The sequence below is a fragment of the Corvus hawaiiensis genome, chromosome 20, assembly GCF_020740725.1.
Source record: "Corvus hawaiiensis isolate bCorHaw1 chromosome 20, bCorHaw1.pri.cur, whole genome shotgun sequence".
Taxonomy (NCBI): Eukaryota; Metazoa; Chordata; class Aves; order Passeriformes; family Corvidae; genus Corvus; species Corvus hawaiiensis.
The window spans coordinates 6,155,366-6,179,006 of NC_063232.1; the positions used below are offsets into that span (position 1 = coordinate 6,155,366).

The window sequence follows — 23,641 nt, forward strand, 5'->3', positions numbered from 1 at the left end:
CGTGCCCCCTCTGAGCTCCTGCCCCCCACCCCCTCTGCTCCAGCAGTCTCGGGTGTGATGAGTTTGGCAGGTCTCAGGCAGATACCGGGGATCAATTCCTGATCCCGGCGATCAATTCCTCCTGCCAGGGTCACGCCTGTGCTTGGGGGGTGTGAGGCTTTTCCAGCCGAAGCGTGGCTCCAGGGGAAGAAGCCCCTCGAGGAGCATCCCCGGCCCCCTCCCCTCTCCTGTGGCCTCGCCACGGTGACTTTCACTTCCCGAAAAGCCACCCGAGCAGGGGCTGGAGGCTGCGGGAGCACCACGGCGCTGGGATGGGGTGCGGGGCGTCCTTCCCTGTGTGGGGGTGCTCGGTGAGCCCCCAGCCCCCCTTGGCACGGCCCGGGGGCTGATCCCAGCCCCTTCCCGGGGGTGTCGGTGCTGCAGCCCCGGATCCCTCGCAGGGCGCGTGAGTCAAGGCGCATTTTCTGTTTATAGTTGCGCGGGGAGGGGAGTATTTTTACAGCGTGAGTCACCGCGCGTGTGGCTGCGAGCGGAAAACCATCGGGAAGGGAGGGAGGCGGGGAAGGACGGAGGTGGGGAAGCACCCACCCAACCCACTCCTGAACCCGCGCCACCCTCCCCACGGCTCCCGCTCGCCTCGGCCCCGGGGGAGGAGCCCGGCGAAGCCTTAACCCGCAGGGACGCGGATCCTCTGCAGCAGCGGAAGGGAGGCGGCCCCAGCAGCAGAACCCAGGCCATTCGCGAGCCCCCCCCCCCGTCCCACGGAGCCCCCCAGAAAGTCGAGACAGGCGATAACAATTAAGCAGCGCTGACGTCAGATCTGTAAGTTTATTTGCTCAATGTACGACGGCTACATAATGACTCACATTCATGATATTCCATCACTGAGGAAAAACTGCTAAGAATGGTCCGTGTGTGAAATAATTCCTTACAGAAACACGGAGTTGGAAAAATAATCACTGATTAGACCTTAAAAATAGTTCACTGCATAACATGACAAAAAGCACAAACAAAGGCTCATTCAAAGAACACAGTCATTGTTCTCCTACACTGTAATAGTTATAATTTCACCATGACGAACACCAGACATTAAGATTAAGCTAACACTGGTGTTTTCTTTTGCTTTTTTTTTTTTTTCCTTTTTAAAAACAAAATCATATATAATTGCATGTCACTATAGCAACATCCATAACAGATCAGTTTGTTACGATCACTATTTGGTAGAGCAAACTTTACCCCCGAAAAAAAAAAAGGAAAGAAAAATAAATTAAAAAACTTTAAAAAATTTTTGAAGACTATTTTGTCATAGGAATACATAACATCTACAGTATAAGTTAATAAATTTCAAGCTACTGTATAGAAATACGACACTAGCATGCACAATATTGTATCAATAGAGTAATGGAGCAGTAATCATTTCACTGGAGAGACAGTATCATAGGCAAGTGCATCTCTTAAAAAATGAAAGAAACCATTCAAGCTGCTTAAAAATCAAGTCCCTGACCCCCACTCCGTTTTTAGCCCTCTTGTGCCATCTCTCCTGCATAAGTTTCCTAAAGCAGCCAGAGCAAAAAGCCAAAAAGAGTAGTAATTATTTGGGGGAAAAAAAAAAAAAAAAAAAAAGAAGATAGGTTTTGTAATTCCAGTAAAACACTTCCAAATTATACAGCTGGGACAACACTGCTCACGGGACACGGGGGTCAATGAGAGGGAAGCCTAAAGCATCTCCCGGTCCCGGCACACACCGGCACCGCACGCCCCTCGCTGCGGGATGCTGCGCCCCGAATTCCCTGCGCCAGACTCAGAGCAGGGGGAGCCCCGGCCAAAACAAAGCCGTGCCGGGGCAGGGCCGGGGGCCGAGGCGCTCCCGGGCAGTCGGACAGCGGCTCTGGGCCGGCGGGAGGGGCTGGAGCCGTGTCCGTGCCCCCCGGCAGCGGGAGCGGCGGTGCCGTGTGTGCCACACCACGACGGACGCGCCGTGTCGGGCCGGCTCTCGCAAGGGACAGGGGAAGCCTGGTTCCAAAATCAGCGTCAGAATCGCGACAAGGAATTAAAGCACGAGCGCGGTTTCTCCTCACTGCGCAGCGCTGGGGGAAGCGCTGCAGGGCGCAGCGCTCCGCGGGCCAGAGAACAGCAGTGAACCTCCAACAACCATGGAAAAAATCAAAATTAAAGCTAAATTTATTCAAACTGGGGTAAGTATTACCTGCTAGGCAACTCAGATGCCCCGACTCCCACCCCCGGCCGGATCAGACAGACTCGGAAAAGGTTTTGCTAAGAAGAGAACTAAGTTCCTGGGCTCCCGATGGTGGATAGAAATGTCTATGATTGTAGCTCTTCCCTTGAGGAATTTCTCTACCAAATTAGTGTCTAAGCTCCTGAAGTTCACTCATTACACCACAAGCTTCCCCAGGAGAAAGGAAAACACACCCGGCTTCCCTGGTGACAAACAAGGGAGCCCTGGGTGCCGGAGATCTGCTGACAAACCTCATGGTACAGTGGGAGAAAGTCAGGCAGAGTGAAATGGCAGTGCAATCCCTGAGGAAGCAGCTGTGGCACCTTAAATCAGGATGGTCTTTTGAAATACCAAACACAGTACATGACATACAGACCTGAATGCTCTTTTTTTTTTTATTTTTTTTTTATTATTTTTTATTTAAGTGGCATTTTTAAGTTTAAACACTTCCCCCTTTATCTAATTAAGTTCTTAAACCTTTTGCTGTGGACTTAAAATAGTTGAAACAGCCGCTAGCCAAGCACCTGTTAAGCTGTTGACCAAAAAACTAGAGCAGCTTTGATGTTCCTCGGGCGGGCGGTCTTCTTGCCTTGGGCGACACAGAATAGCTAAAGCCAGTCCACAGGCGAGGACTGCTCAGGAAGGCAAGCCAAAAGAACTAGCAAAAGAAAGAAAAACAGACAATCAAAGGCTTGATGTCATATGGCTGTAATGTAGAAATACTGTAAACTGCAATTTAGTGTTAATACTGTAAGCTACCCTAATAAATATCTCAATCAAAAAAAAAAAGGAAAAAAAAAAGGAAAAAAGAAAGATTGGATGGCCTAAATCCCAGGGCTTTGCGAGCCCCAAATTCTTTAGTTTTGTTGGTTTTATTTTTAATTCCTTCTCAATTTGGGGATTTGCAGCTGCGCCCTGGCAGGCAGAGCGCTGCAGAGAGAGGCCCCGCGATGTGGTGCGGGCACACGGCACCTGGGCTGCGGAAACAAACGCTCGAAGCCTTACTGGAACCACAGAACTCCCTTTTTTTTTTTTTTTGGTTGTTTTTGTTTTTCTTAATGTTTTTGCGTTGCTTTCCTTAAAAACGAGGGCCATTCCATCCACGCGAATTCGTCTTAAAACCCTTTTTATTTCTAGCAATAAAGTTAAATTAAAGACAGCTCCACTTGTATTAATAATCTACAGAACAGTCCATATGCCAGTGAGGCTGCTATTCCATACCAGCACAGCCAGCCTGACTTCCACTAGTGGTGTTTTGGCAAAAATGTCAACGAGGCAATCAAAGACAGGTTGTGGGGGGCCTCCCTGGGAAGGTGTCCCCTCCCTTTCCCTCCCCCACCCCGGACCCCCCCCCACTCGTGGGAAAAAAATAAAGACTGCAGTAGTTAGCATCAGCGTGCGGCTGCCAGTCCATCGGGGGGGTCTAGTTGTTGCCTTCTCCGCCGTCGTCGTCTTGCTGATCGCTCGTCCAGAGCGTTAGGTTGTCGCGGAGGAGCTGCATGATGAGCGTTGAGTCCTTGTAGGAGTCCTCGTTGAGGGTGTCCAGCTCGGCAATGGCGTCGTCGAAGGCCGTCTTGGCCAGGTGGCAGGCCTGCTCCGGCGCGTTCTGGATCTCGTAGTAGAAAACCGAGTAGTTAAGCGCCAGCCCGAGCCGGATGGGGTGGGTGGGCTGCATGTGCTCCTTGCTGATCTCATGGGCTTCGCTATAGGCCTTCTCTGAAGACTCCACCACGGTCGCCCTCTTCTCCCCGGTGGCCACCTCGGCCAGGTAGCGGTAATAGTCCCCTTTCATCTTCAGGTAGAAGACTTTGCTCTCGTACTGCGTCTCGCTGCAGTTCTTGATCAGGTAGTTGTCCAGCAGGCTCAGCACATCCTGGCACACCGCTTCCAACTCCTTCTCGATCTTCTCGCGGTAGGCACGGACCATCTCGATCTTCTTCTCGTTCCCATCAGCAGAGGTCTTCTGCTCGATGCTGCTGATGACTCGCCAGGACGAGCGCCGTGCCCCCACCACGTTCTTGTAGGCGACGGACAACAGGTTCCTCTCTTCGTTGGACAGGGGCTCGTTCAGCTCCGTCACCTGCATGGGGAGAGAGGGAGAGAAAAGAGACACTTGGGTTAAACCCCAGTTGTTTGACATTCCCATCACACCTCTGGGTGTTCCTGTGCATCTCTAGACAGAGGCAGGAGGAGGCAGTCGGCTCACAAAGTCCTGCTCTGTCATCCAGCTCTGTCATCTGCTCCCATCCCAGCAGGAGCCAGCTGGGAAATCCTGCTGTGGTCCAGACCCACAACAAAAGGAGCAGGGGTTGGGTTTTACTTGAGAGATCAGCATTTTCCAGAATGAGAAGAATCTTCTAGTAAGGAGATGACTTTCACCTGTAGGATGAGAGTCGGGCTTGGTGATGCAGGGGAGAGGGACAGTCAAAGCAAGAGGGAGGAGACCGTCCAGGGTTACAAGCTGCATGGATTAACACCACCAGAGCTACGGGGTGCTCATCTTCTCTGCTTCCCATGAGCACAGGGCACGCTTCAGAGACACCCAAAGAATCTATGAGACAGTACAATTACAGCTGCCTCAGGCACCTGCACAGAGGAGGATTTAAAAGCTCACATGGCAAGGGGGAAACCCCCCACTGGATTTTCCTCACTGAGGTTAACAGTGTTAACTCACACCATCACCTGCCTCATGCACCTCAAAAAAACCAAAGGGATTATGAAGATGATGAGCACAGAACTCCCTCAGTTACTTGGGAAGTATCACTCGGTACCGCAATAATCCCATTCCAGTTCCCACAACACCATCACTGGCTGGAGCCACCTGGGCAGCACCTTTGGCCAAGCACTACACCAGCTTCCCACCCCCAGGGGCAGGGGAAGCCCTTGGAGCAGACAGGACACCACAGGGCAGCTCCACACAGCTGCTCCCCTGGGGCAGTTACAGCTGCCAAGTGGCACTTTGAGCCTGGGCATGGCCACTGTCCCCTTTCCCCCAGGACACATCCCCGCCCCACATCCACACCCTGGCACAGCCACCTGGGAATCAGGCCAGCAGAGCAGGAACCTGTGAGCCACCTCACAGTAGTCAAGGATTAGGTAATGGTTTGGACGTGAAAGGCTTCTGCAAATACTGAGTCACTTTCACAAGGATCTGTAAGGACAAGGTTTGCTCTCGGCCCAGATAACCACGTTTATGGTGGGGATCAGGAGGCCAAGGGCTCCTGCTGGGAGGTGAAGGATGGCCCAGCCCAGGACCTCACTTGAATGGCCTGGAATGACTCACACTTGCTCACACCGTATTGACCTGCATGTTCCAGAACATCCACTCCTCCTGCAGCTCTTCAGCCATGCTCTGGCTAATGTCTCCTCCCAAAACCAGGCTACAGCTAAGCCTGGTTCCCCCACAGCAAGCAGAGTCTCTGATCAGACCCCCTCCAGCCCTCTCCCTCAAGGAAGAGGCAGCAAGGAGACCCTCCACTCCCACGCCCGCTGTTGTGTGGATCTGTGCTGCTCCACGGGATGCTCTAGAGCCTGGCAGAGGAGCAGCAGACATCCCTTTTCCATATGGAAGAGGGTCTTCCTGTGCAAACCAGCACAACTGCTTCTGCTCCAGGGAAATGGGTGTCACATTAACGAGGGCAGGATCTCCTGGGACTATCAGCAGCCGCCAGCGGCGCAGGACAAAGAGCACAGGGCAGGGTGCCAGGGCAGCTCCGGGTGTTCCCGCCCAAGGTAAGCAGGGCAGTGATGCCTGGGCCATCCTGCAGCTCCTGGTGCCAGGCTAACCCTCACACCCCCTCTCCCAGCCAGGACAATGGTGGTGACTGTTCAGCCACAGGGCTCTGGGATCCCTGTGATATCCTGCTTCCTGCAGCTGGGCCAGGCAGGGCCCAACCACAACGTGCCCAAATACCCGTGGTGACACACTTGTATGCTGCCTCCAGCCTGCCTGGTGCTCTGAGGTCTCTACTCTGCAGTTTTACAGAATGTCTCCCTTCATTCTTCCCTCTCAGTGACACCTGCACAAACATATAGTTATGATTCTGTGAGTTAAAGAAATCTTTGAGAGCACAACAAAGGTGTCCTCCTGCCCCAGAGTTTATGGGTTGCCTGTCCTCAGAGATACTAAAGACTCCATCAGGTTACCTGGGGTCTTGTTCCACCTAAGGTGCCCTGTTTTCAGTGAGGGATTTGGAACTAGAAACATCCAGAAATCCCAGCCTGAATTATTCTCTTCCAGCTGTAAATGGAGTGTCCAACACCAACAGTCATACAAGAGACTCAGTGATTCCAAGAGTTTTCTGTCCTGACAGGGGTTGTGGAGACTGATCACCACATGCAATCTTGCTTTTAGCAAGGTGCTCCCAGAGAAGAGACACCAGTTTTGAAGTGAGGACCAAGCAGGTGATTTAAAGCGGCCCCACAGCCACATCTGCAGATACTTATCACTTCAGGAAGTAGATTTACCTCCTCTCACCAGAAGAATCTTGCTGGAGGACAGATTTATTAAAACTACAGGGAGTTTAGTGGGATTAGCTTTGCCATAAACATTTTAAATGCAAAGCTATTGAGGATTATGGAGGAAAGTTGCCTGTCAAAATCCTTTCAACAAACTGGCTGACAGATGGAAGGTACACCTGTGGAGACAGCAGATTCCCCCAGAGAGCTCACAGGGAACTTGTAAAAGCAGGAAGGGAGCCTTGTTAACCATGTCACGGCTCTCTAGCAGGACCCAGACTCCTAGGAAGGAACACTGCAGAGACATGGCCAAGATGTAACATGGGTGGGGACAAGGACCACGTTCCTCAGCACCGGGAGAGGGAAGAGGCTGTAGTCCCACACATTTCAATTCACAACTGAGCCGAGGGAGGAAGAACAGAAAACCATCTGGCTCTTGCATTCCCAGCAGGAAGAAAATGCAAGATGCCCAGGACACAAGGTATCAGACAGCAGGGTACACTGAGCTGCCTTATCAGAGTCAGAAAAAGGCGGAAAAGATGGATCCCAGGTTCAGCTGCCTTTGAGGACACCCCTGCCCTCGGTCTGCCCAGAGCTGCCTGCTGCCCCTCAGCTACAGCCAAGAGCCTGCTGCCCACTCGCCTGTGCTGGCATTTCCTGCCACAGCCCCCTCCACACTCCAGACTGTGCAGTCACTGTCACTCTGCTCTTCCCACAGCACTGCACCAGTGCCCATCTCCAGCAGAAACCACTCCAACACCTCTGCACCAGCCTGTCACGCGAGTGTGGGGCTGTGCCTTCTGTGTAGCCTGTGCTGGCCAAACAAATGCCGATTTTTTTTTGTTTTCTTACACTGCAGGATACCAAAACAAAGTGAGTTTGCCACAGGCAAAACAGCAGGTTCTGATATACTGAATTTGTAGCGTTGCACTGAATGCCTCTGATATAACATCAAATAAGGCAATATCCCGCATCAGGCCTGGATCACACTGTAGCAGTCACATTACAGAAGGGCAGAGGCTTCCCCCTTCTTAACCCAGACCCTGAAGAGGTCTCACCTCCCCAAAGAAGGGCAGTGCCCTGATCAGGTCCCCTGATGCCATTTCCAGCACTGTTAGATGGAGTCAGAGACTTCAAATAGCCAAAGGAAAATCTTAATTTGGCATTAGGAGGGCTTGGCAGGAGCACAAAGCCATCAGCCCCTGGCTGGAGGTCTACCTGCTCTTTGGGAAGCTCAGTCAGTTTGGAGTTTTACTTCCCTGGCTGCCAGCAGAGAACAGCAGAATTTGCTCTGCAAATCTCAGTAGCTGTCCAGCCTCATCTCACTCTTGTGCCCACGAAGATTGGGGAGAAGGGCAGGAGATGCATAAGCCTGAAATGGTGTCAAGTCCTGGATGTAGCATAAACACCCAAGGACAACGAGCTGACCCACATGGTGGAAACTTGATAGAGGAAAGTCTTTTAGCTATTCTGGGAAAAAAAAAAAAAAAAAAAAAAAGGAGAACACACCTGCCAGGAGCAGACTGCACAAGGACACCCAGGCAGGGAGCTTGGCATGGAGCAGTCCATGCTGCCAGGCTCTGGCTGGGAGGCACATTCCATTCACTAAGCTTGAGGACACTGCCAGTTCCAGTCCCACCAGTTCCTCTGATGGCACAGTGTCTGCACCACCAAGACTCAAGTGCCCTTAAGCCACGGGGAAATTCCATCAGTTCCCGTTGGACAAAAATAATTGGGAGTTTAGGGTTTATACTGTTTGGGACACCAGAGGCTTGCACAAACCCAAGCCCTCTGATTTGCAACAAAGCACTGCAGAGGCAGCACCATCTCTGAGAAGGTTTTCCTGATTTCTCCGCTACAGCTGGAGCTCTGACTCAGCACCCTGCCCAAAATCTGGCAGGCTCCCGGCATGCCCAAGGATCACATTGCAGCCAGGGAAGGTTCAGCTTCACAAGGAGAAGCCAGGGAGCCAGCAAAACTTTACCTGCCCCTAATGTCTAGGTATGTGAACTCCAATAACCCAAGGGTCGGTTCTACAGCGCCTTCTTTCTGGAAGTATCCCAATTAAGAGGCTTTGGTGAGACCCATGGGGAAGGTTTGTGCCCAGAGAACAGCAAGATAGGTTGGTTAGGGGCTTATCCCAGGACTCCCATCCTCCACTTCTCACCTTGCATGAGTAGGTCTTACATATACATCAGGAAACAATAATTTTTGAGGTCCCTTCAGTGACTGCAGTGGAGATCCATCACAGGACTTAGTTCTACCTGTTTATCCTTCCACACTTTTCACTTAGTTTGATAATTAAGTGCCCACCCATTTACAGCTTCTGCCTGGCTTTGATGTCTTATCTTAAAGCAGACAGCACTGGCAAGCTGAGAGGACCCAGAAATCCTTCCCTGGGGAATACCATCAACATCTGACAGTTTAACCCATGTTATAAACCTCAACACCTGCTCTTCTTATTGCCTAAAAGAGAATCCGAGTCCTTCAAGACATCAGACACCTACAAAAGAGCAAAGCTTTCCTGGAGAGACAGAGACAGTCATGAAAAACTTCAAACTGTTCACTGAGAACAGCTTTTAAAGATCACCAGAGCTCCTCTCCCACCACGATACACAACATCCATCCCCCCTTCAGCACTCGTGCTTCCTGTTCTATCTACAGCTCCTGCACCATGTAATTAAGTTTGTTACCTCTCCACACAAACCCCAGCAAGCACCTTGTTTTCCTTCACATGCAGTTCATCAGCCTGAGCTCTGGCCTGAAGGTCCTCTTCTCTGTTTCATTTTTTGAAAGGCAAATGTGCTTTTGAAACAATGTTCTGACCAAGTCCAACCCTGAAATTCCTTCTTGGTCTGTAGCCACTGGCAAGGGGAGCAACCAGCACACAACCCCTCCAGGCTCAGGCAGCTGAAAAAGTTCACAGTACCTGCAGACATGTCACCTTCCCCCCCATATCTCCAGCTGCTGTCTCATGGTGGGACCCCACCACACATGTGCAAGGGCAGGAGGACATGGCCTCAGGCTGTGCCAGGGGAGGCTCAGGCTGGACACCAAGAGGAATTTCAACAACATAAAGGGCTGTCAGGCATCAGAAGGGGCTGCCCAGGGAGTTGGTAGAGTCCCCATCCCTGGAAGTATTCAAGAAATGACTGGACATGGCACTCAGTGCTCTGGTCTGGTTGACAAGGTGGTGACTGATTAAAGATTTGACTCCGTAACCTTGGAGGTCTTTTCCAAACATAATGATTCTGTGACAAGACCACCTTCCGCAGTCCGAGTGCTGTCATTTCAGAAGGTCATGATTGACATGCTGCCTGTTTTTTCTGCCCCCAGCTTGCCCTAACTTGAAGAAATGGCTGCCCTCAAGCACATGAAATTGTCACCATTACCCAGCAGCCTGGTGACAGTCACGACTCGATGTCACACAGCCTCACCAAGAACAGCTTCTCCCCAAGCGCCAGAGCGAGCTGTCCTACAACTCCATCGCAGCAGTCGGAAAGATGCTTTTCTTAAGCACTGTCCTACTTTGGCAAGGTAGGCGTGTGTTAAACCAGACCTAAATCTAAAATGTTACCAGATCGGTTTGGGTTCTTTTCCCGTGTTGCCTCGCCTTCGCCCCCATGTCACACTTCCAAAGTGGAAGTCACACCATAGCTGCTTCTTTCCTCGCTGACCCCTTCCGCTGGCCTCTGCTCATGTTTTAAGTCAGTGTGGCCAGGGGGATTTTGGGCTGTAGGTCGAACCCTTCCTCTCATCCTAGACAAGACCAAAAAAAGCACATGCAGGCTGTGGGCAGATACAACTTCCCCACTGCCTTCTCCTTTGTCTGTTTCAGTATGAATGATCACCTGCTAGTTCCCGTTTTCTAAGCTGGCAGGGCCAGTTCACATCACAGGACAGCAGCTGAGGGCACATGGGATGGTTCTGCCATTACATTTCAAATTGCTCCCAGTGCCTCAAGGACCAGTGTCTGCAGAGAACTATTTACTGCTTGTAGCCCAACTGCATCTCAGAGGCTACTCAGGCGCTCTAGACACCAATTAGGATTTCTGCATGTTCCTACATTTAACAGCAGCTTTCATCCCACTCTGCAGCCTTTATTACTTCAGGCGACTTTGAACCACCCAAGACAAAGTCTTCAAACTGGGAGATGTGGAAACCAAGAGCTCATTTATTTCATTGGCCTTTGTAGCTTAATAACTACATGTGATCACACTACATTCAGGTTTGATCAGTCCTTGGAGCCTGCAGACCTCCTGCTCCAGTTTCAGTGTGGCCATCATGGATTTCAGTTAGAGAAAAAGCAAGTTTCAGCTACTTGGATCATTTTTGCACATGAAAGGTTGAAGGGAGCCAAGGTGAGAAAACCAGTGAGAGCAGCAGAGCCCTGAGCTTCTCCATTCAGTGTCTGGCAGCAGCATTTCATGTACCAGCCCTTATCTGCAGCACTGCAGTCCCAGGACTTGGTCTAACGACTCCGGGGTTTTTTTCTGCTACAGAACACCTGGGTGCCATTGATTTGTGTCCCCAACTTCTTCTGCAGCTTGAGATAAGGCAAACACGAGGGAGCATCTGCCTGCCATGGCTATTGTGGACAGAGAGCAGCCCAGACACATCCCAGTAACCAACTGGAAGGAACAACCCCAGCCTCCCAGTTTTGTGCATGCTCAAGTGCGGAGCTACAAACCATTTCTGAGTTAGCACAGCACAGGTTTGTCGCAGGGAGCTGCTCCTCTAGCCAATATGTGCTTTTTGAGCCAGGAAGGAATTATGCTCAAGTTTTCTTGTCTTCCTTATTAACACCCTGATTCTCATTAGCCTTAATTAAGGCTATTAAACGAGATTCTGAAAACTGGCCGTAGAACAACTTGTTTCAACATCTTGCTGCCTCTACCTGCCTCGTACTTATTAAAAACTCTCAGGAAAAATGACTGACCTCTGTTGGCCTAGTGCCTTCCAGCCACCAGATGGAGAGAGCAGCAAGTCCAACCACATCAGTCCCAGCATTTCAGAGGATTGTCACTCAGGGCTCATCACACCATCTCCGGCAGATGGGATACCAGCACCTTTGCCTGCTAACTACAAAGCAACAGAAGGGATGCCAAGCTATTCCTTCCCCGGGATATGGCACGCTGGCAGCATCGTCTGCCCACTGCTGCGTTCCTGTGAGTGCCTCAGCAGCAGCCCAGGATCACCACCACCCTTCTCCATCACCCAACAGCTTGGGGAGCTCTCCTGCATCGGATTATCTGCTCTGTTCCCTGCTGAGCACGTGGATGACCAGTGCCACAGTGTGCCGCTGCCATGAGAGCTCAGATGCACCCCTGGAGCTCACAGCAAGTTTCAGGAGCTCAGAGTTGATCCATTGATCCTTTTGGAAGGAGAATGACAATTCATGGCTGCTCTAGGCTCTTCTGGGCTGCATTAAGCTTCTCCAGGTGAGAGGTGAAGAGCTCTTCAAGAGTAACTGCAGCTCTTTCCTCAGCAGCATTTCTGTACAAGTTTAAAGATTTGGATTTTCCAAATTTCTGTTCAAGCATTATTCCTCAGAAAATTCCATCTACTCACAGGTTTTTGAGCTGAAGCAGCCATCCAGAGGATGGCCACTGGACATTTCTAGAGTCTTAAGACTTGGTCAACGCAGAAGAAGATGGGTTTTTTTCTCTCCAATTCATGGTATAACAAACCCAAGCTAGACAGATTTCAAGGACTCTCTAGATAAATGTACCAAGTTTCATGTGGGGAGGGTGTTTAGTGCTGCTGGGAGCATTAGCTGCTTAAAGATTTACCTCACAGCTTCTAAGGGTACTAATCTGGCTCAGATCTTAGTGCTTTCCTGCTCACCTCCAGCCCCACTGCCAGGCACTAAGAATCCTGCCACCAGATCATCAAATCCTCCCCAGAGCATCAAGTGCCAGGGCTTGTCCTTAATCAGGGGCTCAAAAAATGCCTGTGCCCATGACCTCTACCTAGCTGAGCCAAGTGAAGAGAGAAGACATGATGTGCCATGGGCAGCACATCCCAAGGCTGAGAGCACGTTCTGGTTGCTGGGAGAGCCTGTTCCCAGGTCTGCTGGAGCAGGATGAACTGGGCAATTCCTGGCTGCTGGCATGGCTTCCTTTGGCACAGCAGAGCCACTGCTGCTATGGCAGCTGCAAGCTGCTGCTCCCAAGGGTGAAATGGGAGAAGCTGCAGCCATGCAAAACTCCCTGCAGTGAGCATATACGTTTTTACCTGCTCCATGTCACTCCCCCAAACACTTTGGGAACACCTGGTTGTTGCACATCAAGGTAAGGTTCTGGAAATATTAAAAAAAAAAAGCACCTCACAAGATTTTTGCTCTGAGTGTCTTGGTCTGCAGATCCAGCAGTTCCTTGGTGTCTCAGACGTGTTTTATCAGATTAAGCAAGAGATTCCCAGAACACCCAGGTGGATTCCTGCATGCCAGCTCCACGATAGGTTTAATTTCTGCATCAGTGAGTAAGGTGATTATCCCTCCTTTACCCTCCCACTGCTTCGGGGATTTCAGGCTTGATCTTACACACCTCTAGCAAAAGCAATTTTATTTAATTTCTTAAATGAACTTGCAGAACAGAATAAAGTCAAATTTTTGCTCTGACAGTTTTCTGGAGCACTGCAACCGATTTTAAATTACAAGGAGGGTCACTTTACTATCCTAGATCCAACTGTGGGTTTAACTACCATTGCCTGGCTCCAGCCATTTCCTCCCAGCCTCTTCTGAAGCCCAAGGGACTCCCACCACAGATTTATCTCAGTTCATCACAGGTGACAGAACCCTTCAGGCACTGACGTTGTCTGACACCACCAAATGCAAGAAACCAAGCTCCCAACTTCTAGGTAATGAAATATTCATCCCATGTAACAAAGCCCAACAGCATAAACAGGCAAAGCTCCAACACCTGCCCCAGCTGGGTGTAAATCAAAGGCTGTTAATCTTCCCCAAGTTCTCATTCACTGCTGAATACTAAGCATTAGCCTTTTACAAGTAGAGATCTCCTACAGCAATTGCTGAGTGTGTCTGTTAGCACATGGCACAGCAACAGCTTCTCCACCTACTATTAATAAACTTTATGCTGCTGAGCACCACAACTGTCCAAACAACATGTCCATCAGCAGCCTAGTTAGCACTGAAGCTGAGACTTCTCGCTGGTGTTTTTCTAGAGCCTTGCTGAAACCATCTTAGAGAGGAGTCAGAAGCACACTGACACGCCAAGGAGCTTTGCTTGGTATGTAAGCAAAGACACATCCCACGGAAGCCAACCCATCCAGCAAGATCAGAGGGAATTTGCAAACAATTAAGGAATGGTTTGCACTTGGAATCCCTGCAGACTTGCGCTCATCCAAGTGCAGCTGCCTCAAACACCCATAGACGGACTCAATTCCAACATCTCCTTTATAGAAGAAAAACATTAAGTACTCTAATCCCTAATCTGGGGATCACTTTAAGGGAATCTCATGCCATCATCAGTGACATGTTCTCTGGTTACTCTCCTACTGCAATTAACTAATGCACTGCCCCTGGTCACTAGATCACTAGCCTGGGGCCAAAAATCAGGTTCGTTTAATATTTAATTGAGCATGTACTGGGTCATGTCTGAGATGTGACTAAATCTGGGTTAGCACAGAAAAACCTGAGACTGGGGGAAGTTTGCCCTTAAACAGGCAGACAAAGGCTTTTGTTTGGCCAGCTACACGAGGGCTTTGCTTTTGAGAGACAGTCTTGTCAATGTTTCCTGCAGCCCAAGGGCTGCTGCCTCATCATTTCAGCTCCATTTTCCAGAATTTACCATTTCTGAGCTTTCCCAGACTATATCAAGTTAACCAGTACTGCAACCAGCATGAGACTCCTGGGTGAAGATCAACCTTTATGATTTACCAGCCCCAGCAGCTCCCAGGGCTCCAGCCCACAGGAGGGACCAGAAAGACGCAGCAGCTCAGCCTCACTGTCAGTGTGCACTCAGAAAAAATGGACAAAGCCATCCTGCTGCTGAACTCCTCCCCCAGGCACGCTCCCCACCCCAGAGCCATGGGTGGGAATCCCACATCTTGACATCTGGATTCTGGAGCAAAGAGTCAGGCCTCTTACTTAAAAAAATAAATAAATTTAAAGAGCAAAATTAAAGTCATTTTGTCCACATTTTCCTTCATTTTAGGCTGGCAGGATGGACTTTGCTCATTAGATCAATGGAAATGGGGAAAAACATTCCCACAAAGCCATTTTGTTCCCATGGGGAAAGAAGAGTTCCCCCACCTTCAATGACTGAAAGCTGCACTGGCAGAAGCACAGGTAAAGCCTGGCAGCCAGCAGAACGTTTTATCTCAGTGCCACCAGCACAAAGCTGGCCACCACCATTTATCTGAACAGCTTCTTCAAGTCAAGCCAAAGGTTTCAGAGGCTGAAAGACAAAGCCACCAAAAATCCAGCACACTGACCAATCCATAGCTACCTTCCCCTTGTTTTTAGCTGGTTTCCAGGCTATTGCTGCCCAACAGTGACCATCACTAGTCAAATTGAGTCAATACTTTTGTTTCCACTCAATTTTTGCTTCCCAGACAGGGCAGTTGCTATTTTCCAGAAATGGGAGTTGCCATTTCTTTGCAGTCATGTGAATCTAACACTGGGGAGCAAGACTTCAGCTAAGGACCAGTTCGGTTAGTCACCTTTCCAGTAAAGAGCAGAAGCTGATGAAGGCTTTCAGCTTTTCAGAAGGAAAAGACAAAGGCTTGACCAGCAAAGGAAAGAAGGTTTAAGCTGGCTCCAAACCAGGTAGCACAAAAATACTCCTCACAGCATCAGCTTTGGAAAAATCTGTCTCGAGCTGCAGAGCACTGAAGCGTAGAAGAACGCCTGGAAGCATCAGGGGTGCAGAGACACATCACATCACAGCTTTGCCACGGTGAGGTGGAAGATGATGCCTGTGTCCTCTCAAGACTGTCAATGGAGAAACGCTTGGGAAGCCAGGCAAATCCTGTTCCACTGTGCTTTGTACTGCAGTTATTCTAATATGCATTCACATTTCGCTGGCAGCTCAGGAGGCAGAACAGGGCAGAAAAGCACAAGGCAGAGTCCTAAATGCCCCAGGCATTGACCCATCTGAGGAAAATCTCCCTCAGGTCAGACTGGAGGTATTTTCCAATGCCTCTTTCCCCGTACCTGCCTCTGAACAGCCCAGTGCTTGGCTGGGACACCAAGCAGCCAGCTCTGGTCTGAACTAGTCTGACAGTCCTCCTGGCTCTTCCCTGCCAGACTGGAATTGAGCTCCCAACACACACCACTCACCTCTGCCAAGGGAAAAGCAGCACCAACAAGTTCAGCAGTGCTCCACATCCAAGGACACGTCTGAGCTCAGAAAAAGCCACTGCCCAAAAGGCAGCTGATTACTCAAGCACTAGCAGTTGGGACACACAAAAGCTTGGATTCTTTATTTTTCCTAAGTATGTAGCCTTGCACACAACTTCTGTGCATGGTTTACTTGGCATGAAGCTGCTCCAAACAGAAGCTTAAGAGTTCAGTCACAGAGTTGGTGCATTAGGCCCTGCCAGATGTGTCACCATCCATGGAGGTTTCTACAGACATCAAGTCATGGCCACCACTCTCCTCCCCAGCCCCTGCTCCATCAGCTGCACCCTGAGCCATGTTTCTCCTCGCATCCTCAAGAGCAACAGCTAGTAGATCCAATTAACTACAGGCCTGCAGAGGTAGTAGAAATACCAGGCTTTGAAAAATCCTAGTCCTTAGGATTGTGACCTTGGGGTCACTCACCAGCCTGGAAATAAAACCCAGGCCCCTCCATAGGCTACTGGGGACCAGCAGGTAGCTTTTACTCCACCTCCCTAGTCTTAAGCTTGGCAAGGCTGAGACTGCTTATTCCTATTTGGAAAGCCAAGCTGAGCATGCTCCTGAGCAGCACTAATGCTACTGGCCCAGGCCCAAGAAAAGTGCTTCAGTAATACACATGAAGAAGAGGAAAAAGTACGGTGGGGATCCTCAATTTAAGGAAAATCTTAATTCTACCAGCCCCAGAAGCTGAGGAAGAACCAAGTTTTTCATCTCCCCGATCACAAACCAAATCCCAGCTGCAGGAGGCAGAGGGATACACCACAGTTATGTGGATAACCCTCATTACTCTTGAAAGTACCGTCCAGAACATCCATGAGAACCACTAAGAGGATGCCAAAGACATCATCCAGTTGCCAAGAACAGTGTATATGCTGCTAGATGCTGGAGTTTTCAATCCAGGAAACATTTTTGGAGCTGAAGTTCTGTGGTTGTCCCTAAATTGCTGTTCCTGAATATTCCAGCAAGCCCAAGCACACATCATCAATGTCCGAAGAGTTTATTCCAAAAAGTTCAGAGCAACTTTGGGATCAGCTGGTGAACAAAGCTGGGACAGATAGGGCTTATCCACTGACATTATGAAGCTTATTTGGTGTACTAAAACAATTGACTCTCCTGTGAACAAGCCATCTTTATATACAAGAAGCAGCAAATAAAGGTGGTTGAAAAAAAATTTAACATATCAAGACAACTCACACCAATCTTTTTGCACTTTCATGGTAGACATCATTCAACAGATCTACTGGATAAGGCCAAATAATCCAAGGGTTCTTGGAGAGCCCTTGCCCAGAGTTTTACTGTTTCTATGCCCCCAGGCATAATTCAACTGCAATATTCTCCATCACAGTCTCAATATCACTTTTGTTTAGTTCAAGAAGAGCTATTTCCAATCAAATCCACCCTGGCTGCTACACTTGGCCAACTAAGAAACCCAGCATGGTCTTGTAAGTCAGTGACTCTTCCTAAATGGACTAAATAAGAACTCACAGGAGCTCAAAGTGGAATTTCTAAGAGCTTCAGCTGCTGAAGACTGGCCAGTTAATGTGAGCAGTGTCCACTGCAGTCATGTACAGGGCATACTGCTAGCTGCCTGTGGCTTAGGTGCAGATGTGACTCAGCCTACTGCTATGAGGTCCCAAGGCCGAGTCATACAGAGACAACCCCACACTGTGAACACTACAAGGTCAGAAGAACAGGAGCTCCTGACAGCCACCATCCTGTCCTGACCCCACGGACCTCCAGGAAGGAAGCCTCGCTCATGAGTCAGGCTGTCTCCAATCCCTACCACCACTGGTCTGGAGGCACCACGAGGCTGGGCAGCCTTCAAGACGCCTGCACAAGAGCATCAATGTTGCCATTAGATGCCAACGTCTAATGACTGCAACATCCACCTCAGCACTGGGAATGGTTTCTCCAAAGCCTTCCCCAGCCCCCCTGGGAAGTGCTACTACAGCAGCTCGCACTCCTTGCTCCCCTCCCACCATCACAGATGGCCTGCCCAGCACTCCTCCTGGAGAAGCCTTTCCACACCATCCTTTTGTCTGTCTACACTGCGAGCAGAAAGCAGCTAATCATCCCTGCTCTGCTCCCTGGGGACTCTCCAGATAGGATGGATTTGCGTTACTACCCCTTTTTCCAAGGGTGAGCCTGCTGTCTGTGTGAAGCCTTGCTATCAGCACTAATATGCTGGATGTGGGGGATGATAACATGCCCAGCTGGTGACCATCAGAGGAGAAGCCCACATACCCTGCAATTTCCCATCCTCATGCTCCTCCTTCATCCACAATGGCCATTTACTGCACCAAGGTGTGGTGTCTAAAGCTTGGAGCAGCCATCTGCTTTCCAGCATCTCCAACATTCCCCCTGCACACTCACCACAGGTGGTGGTTCTCACGTACAGCACAGCCACGGCCCAGCTGCAGAGGTTGAGTCCCCTAAAGTCAAGCAGCCAGGTGCTCCCCTCACAGGGCCCCATACCTACACCACACATAGGTGCAGTGCAGTATTCTCCCCACACGCTTTTAAAAGGCGACTTATTTCCTGCTTAAGTTATTGCAATCATCTTGTTTATTCACCTGCACATCCCCTCAACATAAAGGTCTGTGGGGAGGCACGTGCTCTGCTGCCTGGGCAGCACTGGCCAGGGGCTTGGCAGGGCTCCCACCTCCGGAAAGCCTCCAGCAGCACCACTCTCCCCAGCTAATGGATATTGATCCCGAGCCCTGCTGTGGGCTCGGACGGTAAAGCTCGTCCTGAAACTGAATCAGACAAAAACGCATCTTGCTCCAACCACCAGCACTGTGGGAAGTGAAACCCCAGCAAGCAAGCCCAAGGCCAAATGTCTGACCACTGACCACCCTGGGGACTGGCAGAGAGCTTTCCTGTCCTTCAACACCTGATAGGGCTGATGGCATCCCCAGACAGCGCTGAGGTGACAAGGGACATGACCAAGGTCATGCAGCCATACCCTCGATCGATGGGCCCAGCCCTGCACACTTCCTGGGTGTGGTATCACCTTCTGCTCCCTCTGGTAGGTGAAGGGACCATCTGCTGCATTTTCAGAGACCCCCAGTAAACCTGCCCCTTTTGGGGGCTGAAGGAGCAATCTTGCTCCTGCAGCAGCAACATAATTGCAGGTAGCAATCAGGGGCACTGGCAGCTAGCACTTGCAAGAAGGAAGGAGCTAGAAGTTATTATATATAAATAATATTTTAGAGAAACTATCGTGATCCCAGACATCACTGGATGAATCAGCAAACAGCAAGAACCCCAGCACACCATTTCCATTTTAAACCATTAACACAGCACAGAATCCCAAGCAGGCAGGGCTGAGGCTGAACAAGCCACCCAGCTGCCCCATGTGAGGCGGCCACCAAAATGCAACGGTGAGATGAAGCTGCAGGAAAAAGAGCCTCTTTTATGCCCATCATTGCCACGACAGGTTTGAAAGGAGAACCATCCAGCATTTCTCAGCAGGGTGCTAGGGAAGGCTAGGTTTGGAGGGCAGGATGGCTCTGCATCACCTTCGCTAGGCGCAGCCCGCATGCTCTCTGCTACCGCCTGGGTGCATTGCAGCTTGGACCATGGCATATGACATCACTAGGCGTTGCTACGGAAATGAGTGCGAGGTCATCAGCCTCCCGCACAACCGGGGCTGGGGGCTGGGCAGCGCACGGGGACGGGGATAACCGGCTGTGACATGCCCGTGGCCACCGGACCGGCCGTGCCGGAGTTGGGGCAGCGCGGTGCAGAAAGGAAGAACAAAGCTCTGCCTTTTGTTTGCTGGTGAAGGGAGGCGTCAGCGCTCCCGCTGGGGATCGTTTCCTTACGGCCAAACCACCCGGCAGCTGATAAGAGGCGTTAGCCCGGGTTACTGTTTCACCAGGGCCCGTAAGGGCTAGAAGGAAAAATCACATATGAGAGCTCTTAACAACGCCTTGGGTTCAAGCACCCCGCCCGGGGAAGCAGGCTAAGAGAAATTCACAGTGCAACACGGCTGTGAGACCCGGGCATATCCCTGCTGGCTTTGTCACAGCGGCTGTATTATCCGTAGGAAATGAGCTGTAGGATCTGCTCACACAGCAGGTTTTGCTTTAAAATGAATAGATGCCGCTATCAGAAAATGGTATAAAAGCCACAGTGCAGCAGAGGGACAGCCCGGCTGGTTTAATGTGATAATATCTCGTTCCGATTATCCGTATTTCATTCCTTGATAAGACATCTCCTCCCTCCCCGGGCTCAGGCTGTGACAGTTTTGTCTGTTTGATAAATGCAAGGTTATTGACAAAATGGTGCAATATGGGCAAACAGAGCTGCACCCACGGCAGACTGCGACATTCCCAGATCGGCATTCACTTTTCATCAGCCGAGGAGGACACCCCAGCTCCCAGCAAAGGTTCAGACCTGACTAAGAAGACAAACATAAAGAACAGTTTTCCCCTTTAAAGCACCCCCTCCCTCCCTCCACCCAGTCTAGCCTCTCTGCAATATGACAAATGCAGAATCTTCTGGAATGACTTGATCCTGCCTCCCACGATTGCTTTGTTTGCAAGATCAGATCAGAGATATGTTTTTTTTCCCCTTCTTATATTGTCAAAATGTCAGTATTGAAGGGGAGCGTTCAGTGTCACAAATCAGATCAGCCTGCTATATGCAGAGTCTTTATTTTAAGAGCGTGAAATGAATACAACATGACTCAATTCATAAATCTCCAACCAAGAGCAGTAAAAATAAGAGCTTTGGCAGTGAAAGAGCTCCCGATCTTTGGGGTCAGGGGCACACACCAGCCCCGGCGACCACGCGTGGGAAGGGATGCACGGGGAGGTATTTCGGCAGCAGAGAGAGGTGTGCACGCAACCCCCCCCCCCCCCCACACACCCCCCGCCGGGTCCCCCCTGCCTCGCCCCACGGGGCCCCGAGCCGGTGTGACCCCCCCGGGCAGCGCCGCACCCCCGGGCTGGCTCCTCTGCCCCCCCACGCTGAGGCAGGGTGGGGACAGGGGCCATGGGAGGGGATGCGTGGGGCAGGCAGGGGGGCCTGGGGTGGGGGCAGAGAAGAAATGGGGCTGGGAGGTGATGTGGGGAGCTGCAGGGCTGCGGAGGCAACGTGTTCTAAGGGAGAGGAGAGGATGTGGGGGTGCTCTAGGGCGGGGAGGGGGATGCGTGGGGCAGGGTGGGGGCAGCAGGGCAGGGGAGAGGGGCGGGGGGGGCAAAGCGCGGGGGTTTAGAGCAGGGGAAGGATGGGGGGCGGCTCTAGGGCAGAGAGGGGGGATGTGTGGCACTGGGTGGGGGCCCCAGAATAAGGGAGAAGATGCGGGGGGGTTCTAGGGCAGGAGAGAGCGATGTGTGGGGCTGGATGCGAGCCCCAGAACAAGCGAAAGATGTGGGGAGGGGGCTTTAGGACAGAGGAGCAGGATGCGTGGGGCTGGGCGGGGGCCCTATAGCAAGGGAAGGGATGCGTGGGGGGCTCTAGGGCAGCGGATGGGGGTCGGGAGAAAAGCAGAGTAACCCTGGATCGGGAAAAGCAGCGAGAACGGGACTCAGCTGGGAGTGTCGGAGGGCGAGGGACCGGGGCCCTCACACCCCCGCGGCCCCCCCCGGCCGAGCCCACCACCCACCGCGGGGAGCAGGCGGGAAGGGCGAGGGGAGCGCGGCCCCGGCAGGGCAGCAGCAGCAGAAGGGCGTGTGTGTGTGTGTGTGTGTGGGGAGCGCGGCGGCCGCGGGACGGGACTCACGTTCTTCATGGCGGCCGCCATGTCGTCGTATCGCTCGGCTTGCTCGGCCAGCCGGGCCTTCTGCACCAGCTGCTCGCGGTCCACCATCTTCGCGGGGTCCGGGGGGGAGAGGGGCGAGGAGACTGCGGGCTCCGGGAGGAGGAGGAGGAAGAAGGAGAGGAGGAAGAGGAGGACGAGGAGGGCGCGGCGGTCTCGGCGCTGCTGCGGCTGAGGCGGCGGCGGCGGCTGCGCCCGGTGCTGTGCGCGCGCCGCGGGCCACCACAACCCCCCTGCGCGCGCCCCGCCCCGCCCCGCCCCTCCCCCGCTGCTCCCTCCCACCCCCCCGCTCGCGGGGCACGACGGGAGATGAAGTCCTCAAGTGCGGAAGCGGTACTGAGTTCACACGGCCCAGCGCCTCCCTCCAGGACTACACCTCCCGTCGTGCCCCGCGCCAAGACCCCGCCCCCTCGCCCCCCTGGGCCCCGCCCGTGCTGATTCACCGGAGCCCGGGCCGGGTGGGCCGCGGAGGGCGCGGCCCGCGCCGGGGGGAGCGGGGAGGGGGCCGCGGGAGGTACCGTGGGACGGGCGGTGCTCGGCATGGAGCTGCGGGACAGCGCCCGGTACGGGCCCCGGCAGGGCAGGGACGCACCCGCAGGGACGCACACTCCCAGCCTGGTCCCGCTCGTGGCCCAGGAGCCGTTCGCAGCATGGACACGCTCAGGGTGTGGACGCTCCCACAGCCCAGGCACGCTCGCGGGTGGACTCGCACGCAGAGTGGACTCAGACATGGCTCAGACCCGCTCAGAGCCCACACACAGCGCGCACAGCCTGTCCTCACCGTGCCCACTCATAACCCAGGCCCACTCACAGCCCCACCCGCTACACACAGCCCGGGCCCGCTCATAACCCACGGTCACTCACAGCTTGACCCACTCACAGGCTGGTCTCAGAGCCTGGACCCACACACAGCGTGGTCCCACTCACGACCAGACCCACTCAGGGCCCTGACACACTCCCATCCTGGCCACACTCACAGCCTGAACCCACTCACAACCAGATCCCACTGAAAACCCTGATCCACTGAAAACCCAGACCCCCTCCCATCCCAGTCTCACTCACCATTCCCCCTTGGAGACCTTGCCAGTGTTGCTGCACCTGGGGTCTCTGACACTGGGACAGTGCTGGGCCGGGTTGCGGCGACACATCTTGGGGCAAAACCCTGCTTTCCCCTGCCCCCTTTTTCCCACCATGGCCAGGGTCCTGATCCACAGAGGAGATCATTCCCACTGGAGAACAACACCGGATAATGAATGATGACAGCCACCTTGGGCACGCAGTGCACTCACTCATGGATAACCCACGGGATGAAAACACGTCTGCTCCGGCCATATGGGGCTCTGCTACATGGGGAGTGCCATTGGGAGTCATAAGACATCCCACTTTCCTAAAAAATCTGTGGATAAAGTGACATTGAGAGGAGGCTGCAGCACTGGGAGAAATGAAAGGGTTTAATGGATCCTGTTTTCCTAAAAATCCTCTGGATAAAGCGATGCTGAGAAGATGCTATGGCACTGGGAGAAAGGTCTAACAAACAGAGCGATCCCAATGGAAGCACTTTATCCTGGTTGGAGAGAGCCAGGCAGTGCTGATGCACAGATGAACACTGTCCTTTATGTGCCACATGTCCCTGGCCCTTCCCAATGCCACTGTCCCCACGCAGTTGCTTTGGGAAGGTGTGGGGATGATCTCGGAGGATTCAGCCATCCCACTTGCCAGTCCCTGTGCCCTGTGGTTTCCTTCTGCAACCTCACAGGAGCCCTGGGTGGCACTGGGACGTGCCGGTGTCCTCAGGGCAATGCTGTGGCTGTCCAAA

The 23,641-nt window shown here is 52.2% G+C and overlaps 1 protein-coding gene across 1 annotated transcript; it reads right to left on the reverse strand.

Annotated features, from left to right (window-relative positions):
* Positions 1 to 798: 798 nt before the first annotated feature.
* Positions 799 to 22,028, reverse strand: YWHAG (tyrosine 3-monooxygenase/tryptophan 5-monooxygenase activation protein gamma). Its single transcript, XM_048324407.1, has 2 exons — positions 21,790 to 22,028; positions 799 to 4,316 (listed from the first exon to the last, which is right to left on the reverse strand). The coding sequence occupies exons 1-2, from the start codon at positions 21,874 to 21,876 to the stop codon at positions 3,660 to 3,662; spliced, it is 744 nt and encodes a 247-aa protein (XP_048180364.1). The 5' UTR covers positions 21,877 to 22,028; the 3' UTR covers positions 799 to 3,659.
* Positions 22,029 to 23,641: the final 1,613 nt, after the last annotated feature.

Excerpts from the sequence above, each read along its gene's own strand:
- YWHAG (XM_048324407.1), bottom strand. The coding sequence starts at position 21,876 with ATGGTGGACCGCGAGCAGCTGGTGCAGAAGGCCCGGCTGGCCGAGCAA. Across the intron at positions 4,317-21,789 it reads TGGCGGCCGCCATGAAGAAC|GTGACGGAGCTGAACGAGCC; the intron begins GTGAGTCCCGTC and ends CTCCCCATGCAG.